The sequence below is a fragment of the Diabrotica virgifera genome, chromosome 5, assembly GCF_917563875.1.
Source record: "Diabrotica virgifera virgifera chromosome 5, PGI_DIABVI_V3a".
In the NCBI taxonomy this organism is placed as follows: domain Eukaryota; kingdom Metazoa; phylum Arthropoda; class Insecta; order Coleoptera; family Chrysomelidae; genus Diabrotica; species Diabrotica virgifera.
Window position 1 is genome coordinate 163,344,134 of NC_065447.1, and position 27,620 is coordinate 163,371,753.

At 33.6% G+C, this 27,620-nt stretch overlaps 1 protein-coding gene across 5 annotated transcripts in view; it reads left to right on the forward strand.

Moving 5' to 3' along the window:
* The window catches only part of LOC114334979 (fatty-acid amide hydrolase 2-B), a 328,905-nt gene that overhangs the window by 244,543 nt on the left and 56,742 nt on the right, over nucleotides 1-27,620 (forward strand). For all 5 annotated transcript variants that reach the window (XM_050651630.1, XM_050651631.1, XM_050651629.1 and 2 more), the window contains one exon: nucleotides 14,390-14,575. In XM_050651630.1, coding sequence (XP_050507587.1) covers nucleotides 14,390-14,575 — 186 coding nt within the window. The remainder of the gene's footprint in view (nucleotides 1-14,389; nucleotides 14,576-27,620) is intronic.

Genomic DNA, 27,620 nt, shown 5'->3' on the forward strand with positions numbered 1-27,620 from the left:
GATGATCGTAAAAATTTTATTTATGACGGTAAGCAAGGTTATTCCTCTCCAATTTTTGCACAGTGTGAGGTTGCCCTTTTTTGGAAGCTTAATAATATTACCTTTTTTCCAGCCCGCTGGAATGCGGTTTGTTTCCCACACCTCTCGGATTATGGGGAGCAAAAGTTCAGCGGTTAGATGCGGGTCAGTTTTAAGTAGTTCGGCAGCAATGTTATCGATTCCCGGGGACCTGTTATTTCTCAGAGATTTGATAGCTGTTATTATCTCCATTTTGGAAGGGGACTCGCAAGATATATGCAAGTCTACATTCTGCGGGTTTTCGACAATTTCATCCGCGTTATCCCTGGGCGTGCCTAGCATCTCCTGAAGGTGCTCTTTCCATCTCTCTACTTGATCATCCGTTGTAGTAAGTAATTCACCTGTCTTGGATCTTACAATGTTCGAACAGTTGGGCCCATTTTTTGTTAATCGTCTGGTAATTTGGTACAGCTCTCTAGTCCTGTTGTGTTGTGCAGCTGTTTCTGCTTGTTTTGCCAGTTCTTCAGCCCACCTTCTTTTGTCTCTTCTTGCATTCCTTTTAACTGCTTTATTTAGTGTTTCGTATTCTTGTTGTCGGTTCGTTCTTTCTTCTACAGTTCTTGCTTGCAAGATATCTTTTTTTCGTTGTTTTCTATCCTCGATAAGATTCCAAGTTTCATCTGATATCCATTCCTTTCTATCTTTCTCTTTTTTACCCAGTTTGTCTTCAGCTATTTCTGTCAGAACATTTGCCAAATCTTCCCAGCTATTTACTTCACGTTCTCTTGTTTTTACTTGAAGCTCCTCCCTAAACATGTGTTTTCCTGGAAGAGTTTTTAATTTGTTCAGGTTATATGTGGGTCTGTTGGTGTTTCTTGTGATTTTGTTTTTGTTTTTTGCCATCTTGATTTTAATGGTACCAATTAACAGATGGTGGTCACTTGCGATGTCTGCTCCTCTTTTATTTCGTACATCAAGAAGAGATGATCTCCATCTTTTTGATATGGCGATGTGATCTATTTGGTTTTCTCTGGTATGACCAGGGGCAGTCCATGTTACCTTGTGAATATTTTTATGTGGGAAGATGGTTCCACCAATAACTAAACGGTGATTGGAGCAAAAATTTGTAAAGCGCTCTCCATTTTCATTCATCACTCCCAGGCCATGTTTGCCCATTACGGTTTCTAAATTAATATTATCTTCTCCAACTTTGGCGTTCATATCGCCCATCACTATTAGGATATCGCCTTTGTTTACTTGTTGGGTTGTTTGTTCTAGTTGTTCGTAGAAAATGTCTTTATCTTCGAGGAGAGATGTGTTCGTAGGAGCATAGCACTGAATAACTGTTATCTTACGGTATCTGGTATAAAATCTGACAGTCATAATTCTGTCATTAATGGGTTTCCATGAAATGAGGCTTTTTTTGGCTTGTTTACTGAGTAGAAGACCCACTCCGCTCTCGTGACTTCCATTTTCTTTACCACTATATAATAGAAGTTCTCCTGTTTGGGTATGGTGTTCACCATTGCCCAACCATCTTACTTCCGATAGACCAACAAAGCTTAATTTAAATCTGTTTAATTATTTTACTGCTTGAGCCAGTTTAGAAATCTCATACAGTGTTTTTACATTCCAGCAACCTCGAGATATTAATCGCAGCATATTTTTGGAGAATCAATTTCATTTTTTGAGTGCACGGATTTTAATAATTCCCCTCCACCGACCCCGAAACGATTTCGTTAAGACGTCATTTTTAAAGCTTAATTAAACACTCTGTTAAAATTCAAAGTTTACATGAACTTTAACACGTAATTTATATACCTTAAACTTCAAAAAGGCGTTAGTTAGGTTGCTTAATTGTTATAAACAAAATAGCTGTGAATTAAATAAAAAAAAGTGGCTAACTTTGACATTAATTGATTAATGGGAAATTTTCTTTGTGATAATTTGTGAAAAAATAAAATATCAATTTTACAAATAACAAAGTGGATTTAGTTTACAGTTAATATTAACAAAGTAATTCAAATTGTTTATAAGCCAATAATGACTTTACTAAAATATTTTTGCAATGGTAGAGACGACTTTTGTTGATTTTTTATTAAATGTAATGAAAATATTGTTCTTCTTCTTTCATGTGGTACCAGTAAAATCGATATATCATTATTATTTTCTGAGCAATAACATTGCAAAAAAATCTCCAGGAGATAAACAAATTGAATAAACTTTAAACTAATTGATGAATTATCTTAAAATTTCTTGTGAATTATATGGACTATTTGGTTCAACTGTTCATGCAATATTAAAGTATTCAGTTCATTTTCGCAAAAGTTATAGCTAATTTTTGATTTTCGCGATTTTAGTTTAATTTTTAAATTTGTGAAGCAACAAATGATCGGACCAAAATTGAAAAAATGCAATTTTAAACCTTTGCCCATCTACTAAAGGATTAATACTCGAAATTAGATATGTAATTACACTGTTTTTACCTGTAGCGATTTAAACGAAAAAACTGCCATTTTTGACCCATATTTGTTAATAACTAAAATTCTCATCCGAACTGTGACGAGCATTTTCGTATTTATAATATATTAGGTATATAGTACCCAAAAAAACCCATTTGCAACCTCGCTGCTCAAGTGTCCCGAACATGCTGTATTTTTGCCTTATTTCCCTGGAGTATAGGGCATTTAGCACTAAAAACACCGGAATAAATCGATTTTTAAATACATCATCTAGAGTTCTAGAGCAGGGGTTCCCAAACTTTTTTGTACCACGCCTCCTTTTGTTGAAATGAAAGCTTCTCGCACCCCCCCCCCCCTTACAATAAATTGTATGCGCCTAAATAGGAACAAAACAAAAACAAATAAGCATTAGCTTGAAAACAAAACATTTATTTATTCTATAAGATACAACAATATCAGTTTCCATAAAATACAAAAGTTATTAATAAAAGAAAAATAGATTAGGTTGGTAGTGAGATGGATGTGCTTGCATTTTTTTTACTGGTATGCCTATTCGTGGCTAAGTTTTAGTAAAGGCACAGCACAAGTCACTAGCAACATCAAGTTTATTCCGATACTTTGTTTTAATTGCCACAAGTGTTGAAAATCGCACAAATAGTTACTTGAAAAAGGAAAATATAAATGAAGAGGTTTCCGTGATACTTTGATACACTATGATATACTTTGAAATATTTTAACCAAAATGAAGGTTTGTCCATTATAACAAAGTATTTGGCAGAGGAATCATGCAAAAAATCATTTGGATTTATTTGCAAAGCATCTTCTTGAAGTGATTCAGGCAGGGAGTCTATGTTGACATGGAATCGATCAGTTGACATTCTGTAAATAAAATTGTCACGGGTGTTTGGGAAGTATTTCTGGAACTCTTCAATTAGGCTCTCCAAATGGTTTGATATTTGGATTTTCAAACTTAATCCTTCATAAATGTCCCTGAAGCGTGTTTCTTCTGAGATTGGCTCTACTTTAGAGAAATTTGAATAATTCCAGGGGTTTGCTGATATTTTGCGCCTCCAAAGTTGAGTAACTAAGCCTCCATCACAATGAGTAACTACTATATTTGAGTCTCCACCCTGCAGTTTTAGGTTAAGGCTGTTTAATGAGTCAAAGATGTCTGACAAATAAGCCAATATTACTTGGGTACACTGTTTTTTGAAGGCCATGTTTAGCTCATTTTGCTTTTGATGTTCCAAGGTGATTACTTCATCTCAAAGGTCAAATAATCTTGCCAACATGTTTCCTTTTGAGAGCCATCTTACTTCTGTATGAAGTAGCAGTGTTTTGTGATTACTTTCTATATTTTCACAAAGAGTTTTAAACAGTCAAGTATTCAACGCATTGTTTTTTTATGTACTTCACTACTTTAATACACAACTTTAAGACACCCATAAGTTCATTTGGAAGGGTTTTTCACATAAAACAATGTATCCTAATCACATCAGCATTTTTCTCTATTACTAATTGCAAATAGCCTGAGCGAGAACCAAGCATTGAAGGTGCGCCATCTGTACATAAACTGATCAGCTTTTGTTAAGAGAGTTCATGTTTGTCAAAAAACTCTCACACTGCTTTCATAACATTAATAGCTTTTGTCGTGGTCTCCAGTCTCCAACTCTTTAGAAAAGAGTGGCTCGTATTTCATTATTTCGTTTTGAATATATGTACCGAACATAAACAATTAACTGATAACATTGTGCTATGTCAGTACTCTCGTCTAGCTGAATAGCAAAAAATGGCGATTATTTTACTAATGTAAAGACTGAAATAGTTTTGTAGACACTTATGACTACAGGTAAACAGGGAGAAATGTACTTTTGAAGTGTGTAAAATAAATATATAAATTATTTTACTGCATCAACTAGCTGGTTTTGTATGTCTTCGGTCATATCATCAATGCGGCGTTTCACAGTGTTGTCAAAAGGAGGTATTTGAGATAACTTTTGCTTACTCTGCGTTACCAGACACAGTTTAACAAGCGGTTAATTTTGAATTTTAGAAAAATAACTAAATTTAATTTAATGTTCAACTTGTCTCGCCCCCCCCCCCCCCCTGATATGTCCACACGCCCCCAGGGGGGGGCGCGCCCCTAATTGGGGTACCCCTGATCTGGAGACTTGTAACTTGTTGCATTGTGTTCAGGATGATATCAGGAAGAAAGTCTACTATAGAAAAAAGGGTGGAAATGCATAATTGCATTTTAGAGTACCTACATAAAACGCGTCCGAAAGTGCATTAACATGTCAAAATAAGCATATTAAGGGCCAGATTTTATTACTCGGAGGTTTTTGAGGTCGCTGAAAACACGACTACGACATCAGAACCGACCTCCAGAGTACCTGGTGCACACAGACCCGCATCGTACGCAACGGATTTTAGTTTGCCTTACAATGATTGCCGATAATGCGATCGGTACGATGCAGATCAGTGGACGCGGTTACATAAGTTTCTCTATAAGGCAAACTAAAATCCGTTGCGTACGATGTGTCCGATGCGTACGATGCGGGTCTGTGGACGCTTGCCTTAATTCGCTATCAGAACCTACCCGCGGAACACTTTCGAGGGTTTTCGAGGGTTTTTGTCAATAAATTGATGCAAATAGATTACTTGAGTTTTTGGGGTTGCTGTAATGGAACACGCCGTCAGGACTGACCCCGATGCACCTGGTGCCCACGGTCACTGCTAAGGCACGTCACCTTCTGGAGTTTCGATGGTTTTCGGCCTTGAATGCATGCAAGTAGATTACTAGACGCGTAATACGAATACGCCATCAAATCCGACCCCTGGACTACCTGGTGCCTAAGTTCACTGCTATAGCATGTTATCTTAAAGAGTTTGGAGGGTTTTTGGGCACCAGGTGCACCGGGTGTACTGTGTATTCTGGTATATAGGGTGAGGCAGATAACTGGCCTATTAGAAATATCTCGAGAACTAAAGACAACAGAAATTTGAAAATTGGAATAAAGGGGTTTTGAAGGATGATCTATTAAATGAAAATATTTTCATCTCTTTACAACTTCCGGTTATACCGGAAGTTGCTTATAACTTCGTTTTTTTAAATGGGACACCCTGTATATTTTTACATTTTTGGATTCTCTTCGATGTCTTCTTTCTTAAAATATGAGGTTTTGTAATATTATTTAGGGTATTTTAAAAGATAATTACGTTTTTTTATTAATTTCGTAGCAACATTCACACCCTGTAGAATTGTAGTAGTTTGACATCTAAAACTCTACTTACGTTCAAATGATTTTTAATATACTCTAATATTGTTAAGAATCATTAGTATAGCTAAATTTTTAATTTTAGTATACAGGGTTGGTCGAAACTCGGAATGAGTATTTTCTGATTTTCTTTAATGGAACACCCTGTATTTTTGTATTGTAGTGAAATAATATGTTATAGTACTTTTTTATTTCTTAAGCGTTCCCTATACCTAACTGCTTTAATTTGTGAGTTATTGGTGATTCAAGCTAAACATTAATTGCAACAAAAAATACGTAAAATTTTATTAGGTTGGCCGTGAAAATACTCAATCCCAAATAATATTTCAGAAATAAATACATATTAATCCAGACTGGTCCTTAAAATTGCCAATAATAGTTTAGCTATCAAAATACCTACGTAGTTAAGATTGTTGGTGCGATTAACAATTAAGCACAAATTAAAGCAGTTAGGTATAGGGAATGCTTAAGAAATAAAAAAGTACCATAGAATATCATTTCATTACAATACTAAAATACAGGGTGTTCCATTTAAGAAAACTCAGAAAATACTCATTCCGAGTTTCGACCAACCCTGTATACTAAAATTAAAAATTTAGCTATACTAATGATTCTTAACAATAGTAGAGTATATTAAAAATCATTTGAACGTAAGTAGAGTTTTATATGTCAAACTACTAAAATTCTACAGGGTGTTAATTTTGCTACGAAATTAATAAAAAAACGTAATTATCTTTTAAAATACCTTGTATAATATTACAAAACCTCATATTTCAAGAAAGACGACATCGAAGAGAATCCAAAAATGTAAAAATATACAGGGTGTCCCATTAAAAAAAAACGAAGTTATAAGCAACTTCCGGTATAACCGGAAGTTGCAAAGAGATGAAAATATTTTAATTTAATAGATCATCCTTCAAAACCCCTGTATTCCAATTTTCATGATTCTGTTGCCTTTAGTTCTCGAGATATTTCTAATAAGCCCTTTATTTGCCTCACCCTGTATACCGGGTTCTGATGTCTGATGGTGTATTCTTGTTCAGCGACCCCAAAAATCCCCTAGTAACCTTTGGCATGTATTTAGTACCGAAAACCCTCGAAACTTCAGATGATGTGCCTTAGCAGTGAACCTGAGTACTAAGTGCTTCGGTGGTCAGTTCTGATTCGTCTTCAGCGACCTCAAAAACCCCCGAGTAACAAAATCTGGCCCTTATCTGACACTTATTTTGTCATATTTAAGCACTTTTGGATGCATTTCATGCACTTTAAAATGCAACTATGCATTTCCACCCATTTTTCTACAGTAGACTTTTTTATGACATCATCCTGAACACAATACAAACAGTTTCAAGTCTCTATTAGGTGCTGTTTTTTTAAATCGATTTATTTTGTGCTTAATGTCCTGGTCTAAAGGCTATCATCAAAATTTAATAGTTTTTAGACATAAGGATATGGTCTATGATTAAAAATAATTATATTAGGTATAGAGACTACTATAAAGTCATTGGGGTGTTGGGGTATTTTATAGAGGTAGTACCTTTTATGAGAACGGCCACATCGAGCGTAATATATGGGAGATGGTTCGAAGTAACTGGTCCTCATAAGACATCCAACTGTCACTTATGGCTCCACGTGCCACACCCTGGGCAACTGCATTGGTCTGTAGGCTAAACTAAGTGAGGGTAACCACCGAGCGATTGCCGGTATAAGCAATCTCCACTTACTAGCCAACAGCTTCGGGTGGATGAGCTAGTAAGTGTTAGGGCACTCTTTTGTCCTGAGACTGAGAAATCGGTCTCGAAGGCGGATGAACCCTACAGAATGGTCAACGGCATAAGGATGCAGAAGGCAACGGGGAACCACTGCATTAAGGACTCATAGAGTACCCCTAGTAGTAATCATCATGGTGGACATGCAAAGGAGAAGTACTGATCATGGACATCGGATACCAAGATCCGGCAGAGGAAGACAAATAGATAAGTACAAGGCTTCCTCGGTCGTAAACCTGCGAAACCCTTGTAATAAGAAAAAGACAACCATAAAAATTGCTACGTGGAATGTGAGGAGCTTATTCTCTTCTGGAAAATTAGATAACGCCGTGTTGGAAATGGATCGTTTGGGTATAGACATATTAGGCATAAGCGATACACAATGGCCAGGAAATGGCAAATGCCCCACAACTAATCATGGTATGTTTTATTATGCCGGAAGTGACACCACAACCCATCGATACGGAGTTGGAGTCATCATCTCAAAAAAATGGAAAGATGCTGTAGCAAATTTTACTCCATTCTCAGAGCGCGTGATGTTAATACAACTGAAAGATAAGAAGAACATAATAAACATCATACAAGTGTACGCTCCTACAGCAGACAAAGACGAAGAGGAAATAGAACAATTCTATAATAACTTAGAAGAGGTGATGAGAACAACAAAGAGACAACACATTAACATAGTAATGGGCGATCTGAACGCCAAGGTAGGTCAGGGTAAAGTTGGAGAAAATGTCGGTGAATACGGCTTAGGTAATAGAAATGAAAGGGGTGATCGTTTAGTTCAGTTTTGTCAAAGCGAAGATTTAATAATAACAAATACATTCTTTAAATTACCCCCAAGGAGACTGTATACGTGGACGTCACCTCAACACACACAAGAAAAAGTAATCAGAAACCAAATAGATTACATAATGGTGACAAAAAGATACCGTAATGCCGTGAAATCTACTAAAACTTACCCTGGAACTGATATCGGGTCGGATCATAATCCAGTAGTATCTGTGTTAGAAGCTAGACCAAAGAAAATGAGAAAAACCATTATCCCAACGTTAGACTTAAGTCAGCTTAAAAGTGAACACCGACGACAAACAGTGCGCGAAGAAATCACCACCGACCTCAGTGTAGCAGAAAACCAAATCCGCAGAACAGACAACATAGATGAAAAACTGAAGTATATAAACACTATAATAAGAACTACGGGAAAGAAACACCTAACCAAATCTCCAAAGAAACATAAGGTGTGGATGACACCAGACATACTAGAACTAATGGATGAAAGACGCAAATTGAAGAATAATTCAGAAAAATACAGAGAGGTTGATAAGAACATAAAGCAAATAATAAAGAAGGCCAAAGAATCATGGATTAAAGAACAATGCGTAGAAATGGAAGACTATGAAAGAAAGTATGACACATTCAATATACATAAAAAAGTAAAAGAACTTACAGGAACCCAAAGAAGACATCAAATAAGTTTGCTTAAGGACAGAGACGGAAATATTATTGTAGACTTAACAGAAAAAATTAATAGATGGAGTGAATACATAAGAGAATTGTTTGAGGACAGCAGAAATAACATTGACAAGGTAAATGGTGAAACGGGACCTGAAATCCTAAAATGTGAAGTAGAAATGGCACTTAGAAATTCCAAAACTGGAAAGGCAAATGGACCCGATGAGGTTCCTACTGAATTACTAAAGCTCTTGAATGATGAATCAATAGGTATAATATTGCACTTATTTAACACAGTATACAATACTGGTATTATACCTCAAGAGTGGCTGCTGTCTACATTCGTTACACTGCCAAAGAAATCCAATGCAAAAGAATGTTCAGAACATCGAACAATATCTTTAATGAGCCATCTACTAAAGATATTTCTAAAAATCATCCACAACCGAGTTTATCAAAAGTTGGAGTCAGATATTAGTAATACACAGATGGGGTTCAGAAAAGGACTAGGTACTCGAGAAGCTCTCTTCGGTTTGAATGTTCTTACACAAAGATGCCTAGACGTTAATCAAGAAGTACATGCATGTTTTATCGATTTTGAAAAAGCGTTTGACAGAGTACGCCACGATAGGCTAAGAGACATTCTTGAAAGAAAAGACATAGATAATAAAGATCTGCGAATAATTCTCAACTTATATTGGAATCAGAAAGCTAACATCAAAATAGAAAACGAGATGTCAAAAGCAATAGAAATACGTAGAGGAGTAAGACAGGGATGCATATTGTCACCACTGCTATTTAATGTATATAGTGAAAGCATCTGTCAGGAAGCCCTTTTGCAAGCAAATGAAGGAATCGTAATCAATGGAGAGGTTGTAAATAATATTCGATACGCAGACGACACTGTACTAGTTGCAAGAACAGTAGAAGAATTACAACGATTACTTACAAACATAAATATTGCTTGCAACAATTATGGCATAAACATTAATATCAAAAAAACCAAGTATATGGTCTTCAGTAAAATCATAACACAACCAGCACATATTAGTATAAACGGCATTCAAATTGAAAAAGTATCAAGTTATAAATACTTGGGAACTTTAATAAACGAAACTGGAGACCAAAACAATGAAATAAAAAGACGTATCGAAATTACCAGGGCCACCTTCATAAAGATGAGAAAATTCTTCTGCAACAGAGATATAAGCATCCCTCTACGATTAAGAATGCTAAGTGGCTACGTATTTAACACGCTATTATACGGTGTAGAGGCCTGGACTCTCAAACAGAACAACATAAAAAATATTGAAAGTTTCGAGATGTGGTGCTACCGTCGAATGCTGAAGATAAGTTGGGTTGAAAGAATCACAAATCTTGAAGTAATACGAAGGATAGGAAGGGACCCAGAAATTTTATTAACGATAAAACGAAGAAAACTCGAGTATTTGGGTCACCTGATGAGAGGTCATAAATACGCATTACTTCAAAATATAATGCAAGGAAAAATAGAAGGAAAACGGAATCCAGGCCGTAGAAGAATGTCGTGGATGCGGAATTTGAGAGGGTGGTTTGGCTGCACCACTAATGAACTTTTTAGGTCAGCTGTAAACAAAGTCAGGGTAGCCTTGATGATTTCCAATCTCCGATAGGAGTGGCACAAGAAGAAGAAAGAAGAATAAAGTCATTTCAACTGAATGTATACATATTGATTTATGAAAAGCAGTCATTATTTTTACCTGCAGAATCCCTGAAGGATGATCTTAATTTTTTGCTTAATAACTGGGAGTCAAATATTACTATACCCTGTTTTTAAACCAGGAGAGTAATCTCAAAAGACAGATTCACACCCAAAACGTCACTAGAAAAATCACCAAATATCAAATTCTTTTTTGATTGACATATCGGCCTTCGACGGTAATCCATAAATATTATATTGTACTAGTACGTCGCTAAAGAGTTCTAAAAACAACCGTTTTTTATATAAAAGCAGACTAAAAATCTAAAAATTAAGGGAATAACGCAGAAAATAAAAAAAAATCGCGATCTAACTTAATTAAAATATGAAATGCCAATAGAGTCAAAATTTCATAAATGTCAATAGTGTCAAAATTTCATAACAGTGGAGTAAACTTGCCTGAGGTTGGACCAATTACAAACAAGCATTACGGCGCCGTTAATTTGAATGACTCTTCCTAGTTTAAAAACAGGGTATAATATGTACTGAGACACATCGTGCTAAAAGTTAATTTTTCACATTTGTTGTTATCTGTTCACCCTTTTTTTTATTCATATGGTTAAATATCGAAAAATCAATATTATTCAAATAAAGTTTTAGACTATGTAACGAAATAAACAATATTGTAACGAAATAAACAATATATGATTTTTTAAATGAGAATAAGGGTCGTGTGCTAGCTCATTTAAAAGGTTATTGAATTAGTATAGTATAGTTGATCCAAAAGATGGCATAACCCAGACATTTAAAGTGAAAGTTATCCTTCAACACCAAATTGTTCTATATGGTCCACACAATGTCACACCATTTTGAGCGTCGGGTTTGGGGGGAGAGGGGGGAGAAATCGGTAAATTCGTAGTTTTTAAGTTTTTCGCCAATATTTCTAAAACTATGCGGTTTAGCATGAACAACCCTCTATACAAAATTGATTTACATTAAATTTGAAATAAAAAAGGCCCTATGCATAATCTTTTTAAAATGAATGGTTCCAAAGTTACGGAGGTAGTATGGTATAACTGGTCCAAAAAAAGGCCTAACCCAAACATCCAAAGTAAAAGTTTTCCTTCAACACCAAAGTGTTCTGTATGGTCCACATATTGTTCAGTAAAACGTTACACCATTTCGAGCGTCCGGTTTTGGAGGGAAATGGAAAACTATGCTTTAGCGTAAACAATGTTATATACAAAAATGTTCTACATGGAATTTAAAACAAAAAATGTTGTATACATAATTGTTATAAAATCAACGGTTCCAGAGTTACGGAGGGTGAAAAGTCGTAGATATCGATACTTTTTATATTTTTTGGGCAATATTTATGATATAAATATACCAAAAACCCAGACATCCAAAGTGAAAGTTATCCTCCAACACCAAATTGTTCTATATGGTCCACATAATGTTCAGAAAAAAGTCACACCATTTTGAGCGTCGGGTTTGAGGGGAGAGGGGGAGAAATCGGTAAATATAAAAAGTATCGAAAACCTCCACTTTTCATCCTCCGTAACACTGGAACCGTTGATTTTATAACAATTATGTATAGAACCTTTTTTGTTTTAAATTTTATGTAGAACATTTTTCTATAGAACATTTTTGTATAGAACATTCCTTACGCTAAAGCATAGTTTTAGAGATATTGACGAAAAACGTAAAAAAACTACTAATTTACCGACTTCTCCCCCATCTTCCCCCCCAAACCGGACTCTCAAAATGGTGTAACTTTTTACTGAACAATATGTGGACCATATAGAACAATTTGGTGTTGAAGGAAAACTTTTACTTTGTATGTCTGAGTTAGGCCTTTTTTGGACCAATTATACTATACTACCTCCGTAACTTTGGAACCGTTCATTTTAGGGTTATGCATAGGGCCTTTTTTATTTCAAATTGAATGTAGAACATTAGAGGGTTGTTCATGCTAAACCGCTTAGTTTTAGAAATATTGACGAAAAACTTAAAAAACTACGAATTTGCAAATTTCTCCCCCCTCTCCCCCCCCCCCCCCCAAACCCGACGCTCAAAATGGTGTGACTTTTTTCTGAACATTATGTGGACCATATAGAACAATTTGGTGTTGGAGGATAACTTTCACTTTGTATGTCTGGGTTATGCCATCTTTTGAATCAATTGTATCATATTAAAGCTATTATCAAAGCAAAAAACAAAAATGGCACTCTTGCACAAAATACATCTTGTGTAAGATTTAACTAACCATACTATACCATACTAACTATACCATACTAAATACTCAGTAACATAAACATTAATATGATTGTTTGTACAGGGTAGCAAAAAAATTGTTTTTTAATTAAATTAATTGACAAAAAAATAATAATGTATGTTATTTATTTAATTCAAAATACATTTTACTGCTGTCAGAAAATATAAAAAAATATTTATTTCACAAATAAACATTAATTTTCGCTTAAGGCTATGGGTACATAATTCGCAAATATTTTACGTGTATCCCTACTTTTTCTGTCTTTACACGGCAAATTACGTGTAGTAAAATTCACACTGGTATGGATATGTAAACATTACTAGAATGTCATTCTACTTGAAAATGTCATAATTAATTTAAAGAGATGGCTTTTGAATGTTCTTGGATAACTGTTATTTTTATAACTGCAAATTATTAATTCAGTTAATAAATATGATAATTTTTTCACTAACTATGTTTTCAGTGATTGTAATAATTTATTTGTACAACAAAAACTAATAATCAATCGAGAAAAGAGGAAAAGTGTTAAAGTGATTTTTTAATAATATATTTTTATTATGGAACGCTTACAATTTTGAACATCTCTAACAACAAAATACTTGGATCACAGGATATATCTGATGTATTCTCTTCTTGGATCTTCCACAAATAATAGGTACACAATAAATAACTTTTTATTAAGTTCACGTCTTAAATCAATTATTTATCAAATACACTATATATCAATAATATTTAATCAATTTCTCAAAATATTCCCGATGCAATGTCAAATATTTAAAATTGTCACTGATTGTCAGTGTCTGACTGACAATATATGCTGACAATATTATATTCGGCTGAAGGCGTTGTAAGACAAAGACAGATTTGGAAAATATTATCACGGCATTGCGTTCATTTTTTTTCAAATCCTGAAAAAACCAATGAATATTTTTGAAAAATTTAAACACAGAATGAAAGACTAAATTATTACCGAGGGCCGAAAGTCCCTTAGAATAAATAAAAAGTTTATTTTGAATGAGATATTTGAAATTAAAAATCACACTAAATTTTCTCTTAGTTTTTCACCCCTGTAACTTATTAAAATAAACATTATAGAAGTTCTCAGGGACTTTCGGCCCTCGCTAATAACGTAATCTTTCATTGTGCGTTTAAATTTTTCAAAAATACTTATTAGTTTTCTCAGGATTCGAAAAAAATGAATCCTCATTTGAATACCATTGCAGCCGAAAATACGTACCGATCCTCTTAAATTAATGTTTAAACTTCCAAGAGGCAAATGTAAGATTATACTTCACTACAAATAAACCCTAAACCCCTAAACAACCAATATATTATATGGTCGTAAATAAATATTGCTTTTGAAAAACATAATTAATTAATGTGGTATATTTCATATTATTCCTACTAGATCAAAAAAACAATTTAAATTATTTTTTCCTTTGTTGCAGATAATGCCACCAGGAATCATAGCTATTCGAGTTTTATTTTGGATGGTTATAAAATCTGTAAACGTTTTGTATATTCCGGTCCTGATAAAAAGAATATTCAGGAAATCAAGAGCTTGTCCTCCAGTCAAAAATGAAATCCTCCTCCTCTCTGCTTCAGAACTAGCTGAGAGAATTAGACAACAAAAGGTAAATACAAGCACAGTAATAGCACAATAATCAGATTCGAAATCCTCCATAAATATATTAGCCAATAATGTTAAAAAGGGAATCATTAAATCCTTATATTATAGAGCCAAAGATATTAGAGAGATAGATAGATATTATAGAGCCAAAATTGCTTGTTCTAACAATAATCAGAGTTGCACATCATAGTTTTAGTGACGTCATAAAAGCTAACACAATAAAACAAAAAAGTAAACATAAAGACGGATCCAGTGCCGGATAAAGGGTACTTGCGGCCCTAGGCCAAATTACCCCGAGAGGCCCCTGAAAACTTCACTATTATGTAATTAAAGCATAAAGCATATTTCAAATTAAAACAAGACATAACAGTTATTTTAATTTTACTTTTTAAAATTATTACTACATACAAAGCTTAACATAAATGAATAAAATGCAACTAATATTCTATTTAAATACGATACATAAATAGGTTGAAATGGTGTATTCACTAATTAAATAATCTTTGTTTACAAATTTGGCTAAAATCTCAAAACAGCTCTAACAACAATTTCTAGATTTATAGAAAATATATAATTCAAAAATTTATCAAACAGCAATTATTTTTAAAATTATTAATATTGTTAAAATTATTATTATTGAAAGCCGAGTTGAAAAGACATTATAAGTAAAATAACAAGCTAAATAATATGAACTGTAATAGTTATAGGATACAGTACTGAAAAATCAAAATATTAAGAATACTTAAGAATACAACAAAAAAAACTTCTAGATCGTTCAATTCTCACCCTTATACTGACAAACTTCAATTTCATGTTCTTAATATGGATAAAGTTGGATTAGCGATTAACTCACTCCACTCCATACAGATAATAAATCTCATCTCTAAACACTCACTTTTCTAGATTTTTTGGCTGCAATATCTTTAATCAAATCGTAAAATTTTAAGACTTGAGAAAGCTCAGCTTTTGAAACAAAACTAGCCAAACTAGACAATCTAAAATCTTCGTCAGAAGTCGAGTATTCCTCAAGTAGTTTTTGATTATTTTCAACACGCTGAATGATCTTTCTGCAGATGCATTAGAGGTCATCATGCATGGTAGAATGCGCAAAGTCTTTGAACTGTACACACTCTTCTCCAATGTCACCATCTATGTCGATTCGATACCTTTTAGCCAAAATCGAAGCTTTTCCATTGATTTCTTCATTGGAAATTGACGATAAGTTGTTTAAAAATCCAAATTGTTCATTAAGACTGGAATAAACTTCGGACCTTTCATCCAATTCTTAATAAAGGCTGTCAAATTACAACATTGAATGTATTAATCTTATAAGTCTTCTTTGTCATTAAGGTGGGATTCAGTGGATGCATCTTCTTTGTCTTGGCCAGGAAGAACTTTTCTTTTCTGGCGTCTTTTTATTTCAAGAATATAGGTTTCATTTTTAGACAACTCTTTTCCTCTTTTTTCATAGGAATTAAAGTTGTCTGTCAGACTCAATACGTACTCCTTTAGAGATTTGTATATTTATGTATGTTGCTAGTCACATTCAAGTCTGTGCAGTCTGTTGCAATGTTTTTCTACTCTTGTGAAAACTCTTGTCAATGTTTTGCTACTTTTTACAAAACGCTGCGGCCCCCTTTGCTTGCGGCCCTAGGCCGCGGCCTAGTAGGCATAGTGGTAAATCCGGCACTGGACGGATCCACATCAATAAAAATTTATGTTGTACATTGTATTTGACGCAAATTTTCTCGTGTGCGCTGAACTTTTTTAGTATGATATAATTGATCCAAATAATGCCATAACCCAGACATCCAAAGTGAAAGTTATCCCCCAACACCAAATTGTTCTATGTGGTCCACATAATGTTCAGAAAAAAGTCACACCATTTTGAACGACGGGTTTGGGAGGTAGAGGGGAGAGAAATCTGTAAATTCGTAGTTTTTTAGGTTTTTCGTCAATATTTCTAAAACTATGCGGTTTAGCATGGACAACCTTCTATACAAAAATGTTCTACATTAAATTTTCAATAAAAAAGGTCCTATGCATAATCCTTCTAAAATGAACGGTTCCAAAGTTACGGAGGTAGTATAGTATAATTGGTCCAAAAAAGGTCTAACCCAGACATCTAAAGTAAAAGTTTTCCTCCAACGCCAAATTGTTCTATATGGTCCACTTATTGTTCAGTAAAAAGTTACACCATTTTGAGCGTCCGGTTTGGGGGGAGATGGGGGAGAAGTCGGTAAATTAGTAGTTTTTTTACGTTTTTCGTCAATATTTCTAAAACTATACTTTAGCCTAAACAATGGTCTATACAAAAATGTTCTACATAAAATTTAAAACAAAAAAGGTCCTATACATAATTGTTATAAAATCAACGGTTCTAGAGTTACGGAGGGTGAAAAGTGGAGGTTTTCGATACTTTTTATATTATCTGGGCAATTGATGATGATTTTGGGTGGTGAGGTTGACGTTTCCTCAAGGACTTATCACTAACATATCATCGGCCACTGAAATAGTAAATTTTATGAACAAAACAGAATACCTGTTAAAGAAAATTTCTATAAATTGCCCAAAGAATATAAAAAGTATCGAAAACCTCACTTTATACCCTCCGTAACTCAGGAACCGTTGATTTTATAACAATTATGTATCCGACCTTTTTTGTTTTAAATTTCACGTAGAATATTTTTGTATAGAACATTGTTTACGCTAAAGCATAGTTTTAGAAATATTGACGAAAAACCTAAAAAACTACTAATTTACCGACTTTTCCCCCATCTCCCCCACCAAACCGGACGCTCAAAAACTTTTTACTGAACTATATGTGGACCATATAGAACAATTTGGTGTTGAAGGAAAACTTTTACTTTGGATGTCTGGGTTAGGCCTTTTTTTTGACCAATTATACTATACTACCTCCGTAACTTTTGAACCGATCATTTTAGAAGGATTATGCATAGGACCTTTTTATTTCAAATTTAATGTAGAACATTTTTGTGTAGAAGGTTGTTCATGCTAAACCGCATAGTTTTAGAAATATTGACGAAAAACGCCCAATGCTCAAAATGGTGTGACTTTTTTCTGAACATTATGTGGACCATATAGAACAATTTGGTGTTAAAGGATAACTTTCACTTTGGATGTCTGGGTTTGGGTCTAGTTATACCATACTATATGTGGACTGTGTGCCGTATAGAATTACGCAAAAATATTTTCGTGGCGAATAAAGCACGCTATTCATCGTGCTGTCGGTTTTTCAGTCGACTTCAAACAAATTTGCGCCGCACAGCAATGTTAGTGTGGACTTGATTATCCACTTGTCGCTAAGTGGATTCGGCGGTACAATGTACACGAACTAAATATTTACGTCGTAAAAATACTTGACCAGATTTAAATTTGCCCCGCCAATATTTTTTCTGTATTTTAAAATACAACACACGCACAAATTTTTGTTGATGTGGATCCGCCTTTAGGCTAAATACCTTGTCGGGAGGTATTATCATTATAGTCTGGGCTGATTATCGGAGAATAGGCCATTTTTGGGAAAAGTTATTTACCAGCAATTTTATTGCTGGAATCGAATTATAAGATCCTATATATTAATAATATAGGTATGCAAAGTCCTCAGATAGTGTGCTACTTTTTTTATAAACAAAATGGCGCCCGAAAATCGTGTTTTTTTCAATTATTGCTCTAGAACTCCGAAGATTTTAACTGTACAACAAAAACACTCAAATAAAAATTCACCGTGATTAAATTCTGCATAGAGACGTGTTTTTCCCGATCTGCTCCGACGAAAATGTTCCTCGGAAAATGCGGGTTTTCCCAACAAAATCTTTAATTTTCAAATAAAGTTTTAGATAAGTAATTATTTACCAATAATTAAATAATTTGGTGACTTAAAAGCCTTCTTGGTTTAGATTATAGTTCCAGAAGCTGGTGAAAATTAAACGAATATTTTAGCAACAATTCAATTGTTAATTAATAATTTACGGTCGCAATAATAACCAAAATAATTATGATACACTGATCAAACTTTGAAATCTTATAAAGATGAGATGCCTATTTAACATTTTGTCGACAAAATATAAATTTTTTATTTTTTTGCATAATCTTTAAATGTTTAAAAAAATAGTTATAAACAAATTAACGTTTCTCAGAAAGTTTTTATTATATTATAATTTTAAAAAATAGCTAAAATGCGCATTTCAAATATCTTGAAAATGAATGCTTTAAAACTTTTTTGCAACCATTTGCAAAAAAGTTATGAAACAGCAAAATAAACATACGATTACTACGGTGTTAATAATTTTTTTTAATTCTTTCAAAGCGTAGAAGTGAGTTTAAAGTACAAGCTAATTATTTATAAAACAATATCGATTATCAGCTTAATGGTTATATTTTAATTAAATATTATAAATATATTTTTTTGTAATTTACACGCGCGAAAGTGGAATAATACAGTACCGTAGCTACCCGCCCACATACACAACTCGTGCGAGTTTAAGCTTGTCAGTCGTTCGAGTGAACATTTTATCTCCGGCTCTGTATCAAGCCTACTTTCGCGCTAAAAGTTACAAAAAAAAGTATTTTTAATCTTTGATTAAAATATAACCATTGCACTAATTTTTGACATTCTTTGTGAGTAATTAGATTGTACCATAGACTCACTTTTAAGCTTTGAAACAATTAAAACAAATTATAAACAATGGAGATATCGTATATTTATTTTGCTGTTTCCTAACTTTTTTGCAAATGGTTGGAAAAATTTTTTAAAGCATTCATTTTCAAGACCTATGGAATACGCATTTTAAGTATTTTTTAAAATTAGAATATAATAAACAATTTCTAAGAAATGTTAATTTGTTTAAAACAATTTTTTTAAACATTTAAAGAGTATGCAAAAAAATGAAAAATTTATATTTTGTCGACAAAATATTAAATAGGCATCACACCTTTATAATCTTTCTAAGTTTGATCAATGTCTCATGATTATTTTGGTTGTTATTGCGACTGTAAATTGTTAATTAACAATTGAATTGTTGCTAAAATATTAGTTTTATTTTAACCGGCTTCTGAATTTATAATCTATACCAAGAAAGCTTTTATTTCACCAAGCTATATAATTATTAATAAATAATTACTGGCCCAAAAAATTTATTTGAAAATTCGAGATTTTGTTGGGAAAACCCACATTTTCCGAGGAAAATTTTCGTCGGAGCAAATCGGGAAGAACATGCCTCTATGTAGAATTAAATTGGGGTGAATTTTTATTTGAGTATTTTTGGTGTCAAGTTAAAATCTTCGGAGTTATAGAGCAATAATTTAAAAAAATACGATTTGTCGGCGCCATTTTGTTTATAAAAAAAGTAGCACACTATCTGTGGACTTTGCATACCTATATTAATAATATATAGGATCTTATAATTCGATTAAAGCAATAAAATTGCTGGTAAATAACCTTTCTTTGTACTTTACTAATTAGACCAACGTATTATAACTATTTTTTTTCAAAATTTAAAGATTATGCAAAAAAAAGAAAAATTTATATTTTGTCGATAAAATATTAAACAAGCATCTCATCTTTATAATCTTTATAAGTTTGATCAATGTATCGTGATTATTTTGGTTATTATTGCGATCGTAAATTGTTAATTAACAATTGAATTGTTGCTAAAATATTCGTTTAATTTTCACCGGCTTCTGGAATTACAATCTATACCAAGAACTCTTTGATGTCACTAAGTTATTTAATTATTGATTAATAATTACTTACCTAAAACTTTATTTGAAAATTATAGTTTTTGTTAGGAAAACCCGCATTTTCCGAGGATCCCGCATTATTAATATATAGGATCTTATAATTCGATTCCAGCAATAAAATTGCTGGTAAATAACTTTTCCATGAATTTTGCTAATTAGCCCAGAGTATTAGTTTTTCCTAGTTTTACCTAATCATGACTTTTAACGAAATTTTTGTTTTGTTAGTGTCTTTGTTTTAAAAAGGTATAAAAACACTGAGACCCGTCAAGTTTAAAATGTAAATGAAAGCTTTTAAACAGAAATTTAAATATAAACGGTTATTCACGCAAGTCTAGCATAGCCAATATTTTCTTTTTTTTTTAATATAATACCCTGTATATTTTTATACGGTATCCGGCAAAATAAACAGTAACTGAAATTCGTATGCCTCAAAATTTGTATGTGTCATGTGCCGAAACGTACTGAATGGTTTCCAAACGTTGTTGTAACTTAGGGAGCGTTCAAGTATTACGTAACGCAATTTTTGAAGATTTTTGACCCCCCTCCCTCCCATGTAACGCACCGTAACGTTTTTCTGTACCCCCTCCCCCTACCTAAACGTAACGTAACACCCAAGCTACCATTTGAACCTAAATGGAAAACGAGGTTGCGAAAAGTACCGGAAACTCGGTAAAAGAACTTTGATATTATTTTAATCGCATTTGAGGTAATAATAAAAACTTACAATCATCATCTAGCCTTAAATGTCCACTGCTGAACATAGGCCTCCTCCCCTCATTTAAAACCACGTCTATCCTGCGCCGCTCTCATCCAGTTTTTATTAAGCTTTCTTAAGTCGTCAGTCCATCTTGTAGGCGGTCGACCGACGCTTCTCTTGTCTTCTCTTGACCTCCATTCCAATAACCTTTTTGTCCATCGCCCATCTGTCATTGTGGCTATGTGTCCTGCCCATCTCCACTTCAACCTGGCTATCCTTTCGATGACGTCAGTCACCTTTGTTCTTCTCCTGATTTCTTCGTTTTTGATTTTGTCTTGCAGAGTTATTCCTAACATTGACCGCTCCATTCTTATCTGCGTTACTCTTAGTTTGGTAGCCGAGGCTTTAGTTAAGGTAAGTATTTCTGATCCGTACGTCAAGACTGGGAGGACACACTGATCAAATACCTTTCTCTTTAGGCATGTGGGCAACTCACTTTTAAAAGTTTCTCTCAGCTTTCCAAATGCTGCCCACCCAAGAACGATTCTTCTATTCAGTTCATATGTCTGGTTATCCCTGCCAATCGTAATTGCATGTCCCATGACATGCAATATGTCAAAAACTTACAATAATAATCTTTTATTATTAATTTTACATTTACATTTATATTTTCCCTACTTGGCCCCATCCTTACATACATTTTTGGCTTCATTCTTTATTGTTCTTCTCATACATTCTTCTATTTTAACTTTTTTAATAAAAGCTTAAAATAAAATAACATATTTATTATTTCAACATTTTATTTTGTTTAGTAAAACTTTTTGTATAAAGAATAATACACGATGTTACCAGTAGTTTCGGAAAAATAGTGAAAAAGATGTGTAAAACTTTTTGTTCTTCAAGCCCTGTATCGTAAAAACGCATGCCGTTACAAAAATTATTTAGTAAGCAAACCCCAATTATTTTTAAATTTTTCACCTATCCTAGAGATTGTGTTACCTTTTTCTGAAACACCCTGTATATATATAAGAAGGCACTTATGGAATAAAATTATTTCTGTCCTTGTTTTAACCAATTTTAAAAAAACGCTGAGACCCGTAGATTTTCATATATAAAAATGTGTGCTTTTTAAACATAAATTTAAATGTACAGGGTGATTCATTCAAGCCTACCGTAGTCTATTATCTTTAATTTTAATTAAACACCCTGTATATTTTTGTTTTAGAAGCTGCTTAACAACCTCATCTCAAAAATGTGTATTATGTAGGGTCTATTATTATGAATATTGCAAGGTGAAATTTTGAAATTATGTATAATTTTCGTCAAGATATTAATCACATAAAACTTTGAAATTAATAATTCAGGAATCACACATTAAATAAGGGTATTATTTTTTAAAATATCTATCAATTTTCTAAACTAAGTATCAATATAGTGAGTTTTGTATTTAATGCTTTTTATTTAAAGACATTTTTAAATAATTTGAAAATTTGCGTATTTAAAACATTAATGAATACCTACTGCGGAAAACGCTACTGCATGTTATGGACTTCAGAAAATATACATGAGTTATGAACATGTAGTTCCCTCTGCAACCTCTTAATCCCATATGTATCTTTTCATCTTTTGTTGTGGAGAAAGGTCCAGCTAATTATTGCAAACACATGTTACAGTGCTTCACAAATTTTAAGATTTTTTCCCTTCAATACCATTGTCCTGTTGTCGGAACATGAGCGGAGCGTGAAGGTGCAACATAATACAATTCAGGGGTCTATGTAAACCATAAAAGACGCGCCGTAACGTTTTACAAGACCCCCTCCCCCCAAACTGCGTTACGTAATACTTGAACGCCCCCTTATGTGAATGTCGTGATAATGTAAATGGTTCTGTTTTGCAGAAAAATTTTTTATGGTGGAGTGCTATTTTCGTTCATACGAAAAGGGCCACGAAAAGCTTAAAATCAACAATGGTTTCAGCAGGACGGGATAGCCTGTCACACTGTCAGGGTATCTCTTCGAATACTGCGCGATCATTTTGGGAGTTTCCACTCACCAGAACTAACGCCACCAGATACGTACGTAAATCCACTGTCTGCCATTTTAGAATTGCGGACTAGAATTGCGGACTAGATTTTTTCGTGCCAGAGGCAGTGTCGAATCTAGAAATTTGCCTTGGGAGGGAAAATTTGCCTTAGGGGAACTTCCAATAAAAAACCAACCAAAAGACATAAAAAAGAAAAACTCAGATTACATAAAATACATAAATAATAATTTATAGGCATTAAGTTCCCTTCATGTCTATTGGGTTGAATTTGTCTTTCTGTGGTTTCGGTTTCATGTGAGCTGATATATTTTTATGTTTGAACAATTGTTTTTCTTTAATTTTAGACCGTGTTAGGGGGGAAATTTCAGAACTGATCAGAGGGCATCTTTAACATCTGTTTTATCGGGAACGTGCCTCGTCGTGAATAATGTTTCCAAGGATATAACATGTATACTTGATCTACACACACCCAAACTTATATGGAATCATCTGATATTTCTTATTATTTTGTGCGGATTTAAAAAAACGAACATACGAAGTCAAAGAATATTTATTTTAAAGCAATTTAGTCACAAATACATAACAATTAAGCTGATACAGTAGCAATCCACAGGTAGCAAAAACGCGTTCCAAGATTGCGGCTGTAATTTTGAGTATTTTTTCGAGATATTTGGCACACGTATTTGTAATATAATAAAGAATGGCGGTACAGAGCCTAATTTGAAAAATATATTAATATGTGAAAATTACTCTGTAATTAAATACAATATTAAAAAAACGAGCCTGTACTGCCATTAAGAAGAACAAAAAAATACACTTTCTTCAAATAAACTTTTTTATACGATGCCTAGATTTTGTGTCATTTTGGAACTACTAAAATTTTTTATTTCATTAGTAGTTCCAAAATGACACAAAATCTAGGCATCGGATAAAAAGATATATTTGAAGAAAGTGTATTTTTTTGTTCTTCTTAATGGCGGTATAGGCTCTTTTTTTAATATTGTATTTAATTACAGAGAAATTTCCACATATTAATATATATTTCAAATTTGGCTTTGTGCCACCATTTTTTATTATATTACGAATACCTGTGCCAAATATCTCGAAAAAATATTCAAAATTACAGCCGCAATCTTGGAACGCGTTTTCGCTACCTGTTGATTGCTACTGTTTCCTCTTAAATAAAACAATAAAGTATTTAAACAACAAATTGAAACTAGTTGTTTTAAAGTCAATAGCATAAAAAATTTCAATGTGAAACTAATAATGTTTAAATTGTTTTTATTAATTTTTTTTGTTTTTTTTTTTTTGGTAGTCAGTGTTATTACCTCTAGTCCTTATGCAAGCTTCAGTTTGCGGGGGCACGCTCCTTATCAAATTATCAACATTTTGTTGTGGTTGGTTGCTCCATTCTTCAAGAGCAGCTTGTATTAGCCGTGCGATGTTTTGTGGATTTTCCCGGCGAGCTCTAATTTTTCTTTTAAGCATATCCCACAAATACCCAATAGGGTAAAGCTCGGGTGAGCAAGCAGGCCACTCCAAACAAGGGATACCTTCCTCATCAATGATGTCTCTGGTCACTCTAATGGTATGTGGATGTGGAGGTCCATTATCAAGCATGAAAATTAAATTGTCTCCTGTTGCACCTCTCCAGAGCCTAACTGCAGGTTGTCAACATACCTGTGAGAAGTTAACGTTGATTGGATGAAAATTAAAGGAGTTTTTTTACGGATCACAATTCCTCTCCAGAACATTACACTTCTCCTTTTTTATTTGTGAACAGATCTGACAGTTTTCGTTCTTGCTTGTCTTCCTCGACCTCTAAGTACACGATTTCGTGGGTCATCTGATTTTACACAAATCCTGACTTTTTCTAAAAACAGCACATTTTGCCAATTGCCAATGTTCCAGTTTTGGTGTCAAGACACCAATTTAGACGATCAATCTTGTGCTGCCTGGATAACTCGGGAACCCATAACTGTCTCCTGTTGTATACTTCTTGGCACGAACTCTTCTTCTTATCGTTTCAACTGAAACAGTTACACCTGTAGCTTCCAAAAGCTGCCTTTGGAGCTGCTGGTGAGAAATGATTGGGTGTCTTCCAGCTGATTGGACAATTAAACGATCGTGGCGAGCCGTTATTACTTTTTGGCGACTTTCCCTTCTTTATTTTTGAGCTTTCCTATTTCCTGTTATCTACCTAGCATAGGTTTTAGACAGAACGCCCTGTGTTACACCTAGCTCTGCAGCTATGTCCCTCTGAGAACATTACTTGCTCCACAAGACCAATAGTCTTTTCCCGTTGTAGGTTCTATAACCCCACACGAGGCATACTTTCGTTTTTGGACGCAAAATTTAGTTTATTTATTTTCGTTCAATTTGCAACTCAAGCTAATAACCTACACCGTACCGAGCTGTACTATCTGATTGTCTTATCGATTTATTTATTTTTAATAAAAACCTTTATTCTTCGCAATAATAACAAGTTTTTTTTAAAGAAATAAATATTGTTTTGAAATACATGGTGATTCCATATAAGTTTGGGTGTGTATATAAATAATCATAAACATTTCAATATTCATTTCAGTACTGTTTATTTTGCCGCATACTGTATTTATTATAAAAGCTGCTTAATAGCTTGATCTCAACGAACTATATAGATTTGGATCCCGCGTATGAAAAAAAAGTTGTTTAATAGCAAGCTGAAAATTTGTTAATAGCTTAAGGGTGTCTAGTCGGATTAACTTTGATATATGGGAACACTGGAACAGTGGCAGTTTTAATTGTGGAACAGGTTAAAAATTTGGAACGGTCACACCACGAAAACGGCACATTTATTTTGTCCGACAGAACAGACTTAAACTCTCCGAACAGAGATTATGCAAAAATCAGACTGCTATTTATCACCAAATTGGCGTTTTAATGAGTGGAACATGTAGAATATGTCAAATGATAGGAATTATGACAGGTGATAAATAGCAGTCTGATTTTTGCATGAGAGTTTAATCTCTGTTCGGATAGTTTAAGTCTGTTCTGTCGGACAAAATAAATGTGGCGTTCTCGTGGTGTGACCGTTCCAAATTTTTAACCTGTTCCACAATTAAAACTGCCCCTGTTCCAGTGTTCCCATATATAAAAGTTTATCCGACTAGACACCCTTAAGCTATTAACAAAATTTCAGCTTGCTATTACTCAATTTTTTTTTTCATACGCGGGATCCAGACCTAATATCATGTAGGGTCTATTATGAATAATACAGTGCGAAATTTTGAAATTAGACAGTGCGGAAACTTCTTATGGAATAAAAATAAAATTGTTTGTGTTCTTATTTAAGAAAATTATAAAAAATGGTTGAGAAAGTAGAAGGGTTAGGTCGTCGTGTTAGCTTCTGGGTTAATGCAAAATAAAAATATAATCTACCAATCCCAAGGGTTGGTTACCAACATGCCGTAACTTTTAAAGAAGAAGAGCAATAATTTTTTTCCTGGAACATTAAATTTGCATTTAATTCAGATAATACTTTGGCATTCAATTCTAAATGATTTATCAAATTTTTGACCTAGTGTTCTATTAGCTTGAGTCTCAAGTTAGCAGAACATGCGATAACTTTTAAAGAAGAAGAGCAATAAATTTATTCTTGGAACATTAAATTAGCATTTAATTTACACTTAATTATGGTGTAAGAATAATTGTGTTCTGCTGACTTTGTTCTGCTAACTTGATGGACGTACGTCTAAGATGGGCTTATGGTGGCTCCCGCCTTCTGAGCCACCCTGGATACTGAGGGGTGGTTACCCCGACTATGAGGGTTGATGTAGTAAATATAGTTCGTTGTTAAGACATTTATTTACACGTTAAATATATCACAGAAAATAACTGGTGGTATATTATTTACTTGAAATCGATGTTACCCCCGTCGAATCTCAACTGCTAATTCATTTATCTGTTCTCGTAAAAACATAATTAAAGTCGGTTATTGTTTATTTACTGTTTTGGTAAGACGAGGTGACCGTGATTTAAAGTGCTGACTGTTAATAAACACCCACTGAATATTATTGCAACTCGACCTTGTATCAAATACTAGCATGCAAAACTAGGTTACTCGTATTTATTAAACAAACATTACCACGGGCATTTAATTATTAAAAGGTTTATTTGTAATATGATGTTTATTGAGATGCTGTGTATCCCAATTCATCTTCCCCTTCCCCGAAAATTTTCTGACTACGGAAAAGAAAGAAAATTTTTCTAATAGTACCACTAATTACTTGCTGCGTTTTACGAAGTACAATATATACATTTTTCCTATAAATACTAATTAGATACAAAAAATAAAAGTGAAAATGTTCGTTATCTAGACTGTACCCGTTTCACTTGTCACTCACGGTGTTTTCGGATTGTAAGCATATAGTCTATTCTTATGTATTTCCTTGATTTTATTGTTTTCCGATCTGATCTTACAATTAACATTATTTACCTCTGTTATTGTGAAAGGGCCTACATAAAGACTATCAAACTTACCATTCTCTTCCCTTTTTACCAAGAC